This window comes from Penaeus japonicus, unplaced genomic scaffold, assembly GCF_977035675.1.
Source record: "Penaeus japonicus unplaced genomic scaffold, GWHDUDI00000001_assembly GWHDUDI00000015, whole genome shotgun sequence".
In the NCBI taxonomy this organism is placed as follows: domain Eukaryota; kingdom Metazoa; phylum Arthropoda; class Malacostraca; order Decapoda; family Penaeidae; genus Penaeus; species Penaeus japonicus.
The window spans coordinates 26,111,294-26,116,293 of NW_028234417.1; the positions used below are offsets into that span (position 1 = coordinate 26,111,294).

At 34.1% G+C, this 5,000-nt stretch overlaps 1 protein-coding gene across 3 annotated transcripts in view; it reads right to left on the minus strand.

Moving 5' to 3' along the window:
- Positions 1 to 5,000, minus strand: part of lt (vacuolar protein sorting-associated protein light) — a 15,294-nt gene that overhangs the window by 9,150 nt on the left and 1,144 nt on the right. For all 3 annotated transcript variants that reach the window (XM_043028030.2, XM_086544729.1, XM_043028031.2), the window contains 8 exons: positions 4,540 to 4,748; positions 4,170 to 4,322; positions 3,387 to 3,510; positions 2,909 to 3,107; positions 2,474 to 2,640; positions 1,768 to 2,001; positions 1,226 to 1,353; positions 432 to 555 (listed from right to left, as the gene is read on the minus strand). In XM_043028030.2, coding sequence (XP_042883964.1) covers positions 432 to 555; positions 1,226 to 1,353; positions 1,768 to 2,001; positions 2,474 to 2,640; positions 2,909 to 3,107; positions 3,387 to 3,510; positions 4,170 to 4,322; positions 4,540 to 4,740 — 1,330 coding nt within the window. In that variant the 5' untranslated portion in view covers positions 4,741 to 4,748. The remainder of the gene's footprint in view (positions 1 to 431; positions 556 to 1,225; positions 1,354 to 1,767; positions 2,002 to 2,473; positions 2,641 to 2,908; positions 3,108 to 3,386; positions 3,511 to 4,169; positions 4,323 to 4,539; positions 4,749 to 5,000) is intronic.

Below are 5,000 nucleotides of genomic sequence, written 5' to 3' on the forward strand. Positions count from 1 at the left end.
ATTTTGGATGGTCATAAGTTTCGTGTTTGTTCGTGACAGCACAGAAATACGAAAAAATAAAGTTTTTTTTTTTGTCCCCCCTAAAACAGTAATACTTCTATCACATTGAGTGTAAAGAAAAAAATTGAGTTGATATGGACCCTGAACTACAATTTTAGTCAACTGCAGAATTGATGGAGCCTGTGATATGACAGATATAAATTTCTAAAAATAGTAAAACACACAAAAAAAACAAAACACAAAAATGTCTCTAGCTCTACAATGAGTGACTAAAAGGGAGTGGGAAAAATCAAATTATGTTGCAGAAGCTGCCTCGATCAGAAATAAAACTCATCCTGGAGCCTGTGTAAGCAAATCTATCCCCCGTCGGCAATGGGTTAATACTTGTCTCTGAGAATAATAAAAAATCATGTAATCTTTTCCCTTCATACCAAGTATCTGAGTACATAGCTTGGCTGCATCTTGATATAGACTATTTGCCATCAGGTGATCCAAATAGATGCGACCCACACTGAGAACCGTATAATTTTGCACCACACGGCAGGTCTCCACCAGCTGCAATAGAAAAGTTGAATGGTTAAAATTATATTTCTTTGCAAGGAAAGTATATTTCTCTTTATGAGTGTTCAAAACATAAAAAATCAATAATAATAATAATAATGATAATAATAATAGTAATGGTAATAATAATAACAAACAATAACAATAAGACTAACAATAATATTAAAAATAATAATAATAATTTGGAAGACCATTCAATGGCACTGAATTATAAAAGGATTATGTTGCAATTCAAGAAGTATACATAAATAAGTCAAAATTATTCAAAACTGATGAAAAGGAGTTCATGCTCAAAGTATACATATAATGATGTTATCCTACACTAAGCTTTGAAGACCAAAAGAAATCACTTGAATTTTTAAATAACAAAAAAGCCACTATATTTTTCACATGCGCCTTACTCTTGTTTAGTATTATATACATTCTAGGTTTGTACATATTTTCTACATATTTTTACTGTTATTAGTTAATTAATAATTTTCGTTGTAGTATTTTTGATCTTCTGGTACTTTCAGTCATTAACATTTATATATATATTGATATATATTTAGGCCAAGCTTGTGGATAACTGGAATTGCAAATGTTAATGGTCAATGACAACTGTAATAACAGTAACAGCAATAGAAATAGTAATAATAAAAACCATCTCTGTTTCACTGCTTACCTCTAAAGCTTCCTTGTGTTTATCATGTTCTAAGAGCCATTCAATGCGATCATCAGCACTTCTGGGTTTTGCGACTACTACATCTTGTGGACACACTATGTAGAACTGCTTATCCTCGATCAAGCATTCTGCCATGTTGGAAAGCAATATATCAGGAATAAAAGGAAAGGGGAGAGGAAAGAAGAATACACATCTCTATAATTTGGAAATTGATTAATTTCTAATGTTATTCACATCAGTACATTTAGAAGAGAATCTTGTTACAAGTAACTCAAAGTTCTTTATTCTTTAATCTGATAAAGACAGGGTGGTTTTAACTATGCCTGGACACATGACATGATATTGCCTCCTTGGGAAGACCTGCTAGGCCATGATGTGATATCATGTCATCTTAACAGGTTAACAATTAACTTACTATGCTTTCTCCACTAAATTAAATCTAAATCAGTTAATCATATCACTGGAAAAGTATGAAAAATCTGTAGACAAAGTACCCTCAAATTAGTCTTTGGTAATCCAAAGAATAGTAACCCAATACTTACCAAGATGGTAATTTGCTGGTTTGTACTCCTGATAGCACCTAATACCAAGAACATCTTTTGAAATCTCCTCAAAGGTCCTCTGGAGAGGCTCCAGCACTCGCATCTGTGGCCTTCTAGAGTCTACCCCAAGGCTGGCCAGGGAGAGGTCAGTCTGCTTATTATATGCCAGGACTACCAAATGTTCATCGAGGGGACCGACTCCGCACACATAGAAGTCAGTAGTAAACATATAGACTGTGACAGAAAAAAGAAGACAATAGTGAGCAATAAAATATAGCCTATAATACTCATGTGTTGAAAGTCCCTGTAGTGAGAAAATCAGAAAAAAGCCAATTACAACTAATAATTTCATGAAATTATCAAATTCAAATGATTACATATGAATGAGATGTCTCCTAAAAACTGTTACTGTATTAAATTTTTTTATATTCTAAAATCTGAAAGCCTTGAATGTTCCTTAGTTCTTCATCTCCTGAAAGCTAACAGTCTTTTCAAATTGAATGAAAGAACCCTACATTTCATTCTTTACCAGGGTCCTCAGTACTCTAGATACACTTACTAATTAAACACTACTAGGGTTGGCCCCCTGATGTAAAAAGTAAAAATAATCAAACTAAAGAAAGAAAGAAAAGTTAATAAGAAATGATAAAGAGATTATGTTAGAAAGGACATTCAAAGCCTTCAATTTTTCCATATGCAAACTTACCAATTTCCAAGTAGTAAGGAGGAAGATCCATCATCCCAGGCGAAAGTGAAGCTGGGTTTGCTGAGCGCTCCCTCACACGGCACACCTTGACAGAGTCTCCCCAGCCAACTATCAGAGTCTTATTGTCTGGCCAGCACAAGTGAGGTGGGTACTGGTCACATGGTAAACTGATGAATGAAGCAAAAAAACAAAATATACCATTGGTATGTATGTTATCTGTATGATTCCCTTGTATATAATTTATTTAAGTTAATGTTTCTTAAATCAATTACAATTTTAAGAATGAACATAAACAAACTGAAGTGTAAATAAAATCTTGTGTCGACAGCCTAGAAACAGTACCAGACCAGAGGCTGCCAAAGACTACTACTTTTACCAGTAATCTCCCCAAAAAAAACAATGCCAACAACAATGACAATATTTGTATTCACTCACGCTAGACTATGATCCCGCTTGATAAGGGTGATGACAGTCTTAGTGTTCATGTCCATCACTCGAACACCAGAGTCCGTTGCCCAAGCAAGAAACTGTCCCATCCACTTCATGGCTCGCGCAGGACCACTTCCCTCGCTCAGCACAGTCGAGCGGAGTTGTCCGAACATGGCCTTCTCATACAGCACAACCTTTGTGGTCCCTGTAAGGATGGATTTTTTTATTTTTGTTGTTGTTGTTTACATGCAATGAATCTAATGCAAAAATATCAAAATACTGATGGAAGATTTAATCATGAGATATTCCTAATTCTAACTACTAATCCTTAAGACAATAGTATTGAGAAAAGTACAATTTTCAAAAGATTCTGAATTAACACCACCATATATTTTCTCATAATCCTTTTTCTCATTATTTCCTTTATTGCACATAAAATAAAACTCTATCAGATATCAAGAACAAAAAAGACAAATATACCAACCAACAACAAAGCGTCTGCCGGAGCGAGGTTTGTGGTAAAAGGGATCGAGAGCTACACTGCGCACAGGAGAGTCCATGGTCAGGTTGTGGGAATTCTCCATGGTGTACAGACCTTGGATTACAACCTAGAAAGAACCCAAGTGCTAGAGTATCTGAAGTGATATTCCATGCAGACATATTATTAAAATCTCTTAGAATTTATAAAATGCATAATTACAAAAACATTCTCTGTTACTATCTTAGATTAAAATGATTTTGTTTTTCTTTTTGAAAATATGTATCATGTGATTCCTCTGACAAATATTTACAAAAAATGGTTAAACATCTTTATTTCTTGAAACAAAATATGCATATGTAGATAATGTAAAATTTCTAGATTTATACTAAATCTAAGATAATAATAACTGTCATTCTTAATTCTTCTGCGATAGTTTTTTTTGCAAGGTTAAATGCCTTCTAAAAAGCATTTTTTTAATATAACATCATACAAACTGCTAATCAGTATTATGTTGCTAATATATCATATATAAATTCATATATCACATCATAAGTGTAGAAAATAATAGAAAATTCAACATCTTTTTAGATGCCCAACGCAGGCCAAACATCATATAATATGACCCATCACAGACTGGTTGATGAAAAAAAACAAAAAAACTAAGACAATAATAACATACCACTATCTAGAACCTTTGCGTATAAAGATTTATCACTCCCAAACTAAAACCAAACATACAGAAAAACAAACAGATCTACTAACAAAAACAAACAACTGAAGTCTCACCTTCCTATCATGAGAGCAGGAAGCAACATAATCTCCATTGTCATCCATGTCTAGCATAGTTACAGGATTGCTGTGTGGACTGAATTCCTTTACTTTGTTACCCTGATGATCTAGCACATGGATGCGACCCCAGTTTGTTCCAATAATCATTAGCTGAAAATAGAAACCATGTTGCAAACATTATTGCATTTTGGCTACTAATTGCTTTTCGGAGTAACAAATTTAATAAGATGAACCAGCATTTCAAACCAAATAAACATGTGAATTTATCAAATCACTTTCTGGTGATCTCTGATAAAGTCAAAAGAACAATTTGCTTGAACCTGATGCTGATGTTGCAATTTACATGCTGAATAAGTAGGGACATCACCTTAGAATTGGCCTTAATACAGGATGCTCCATCTCTCTTCAGTATCTCCCGCAGATCTCCGGAAATCCTCTCGTACTTTAACTTGGGTTCATCTTCCTCTTCCTCTTCTGAGTCCTCCTCTGAGTCTTCTCCTTCCTCTGTCTCTTCTTTACTTTTACTTTCTTCCTTTGGATCTTGGGAGGATGATGTTGAAGCCTCCATTGTTACTGCTATAATAGAAAATGAGTCATGAAAATCAGGAAAATCAGATCTAGTCTTTAGAATTTATGATTCTACTTTGATCTCACTTTTAGCCAACACACCTTCTAACTCTAATTTTCCTTGCAGTGTCACATTCTGCATTCTGATATGAATAACACTGATGGATATGGAGCAATTTCACCTCTAGACTCTTATTCTACATCAACAAATTTGGCTCAGTAAAGTATAGGACAAGAATATTATCAAGGAAAGTATAGGGT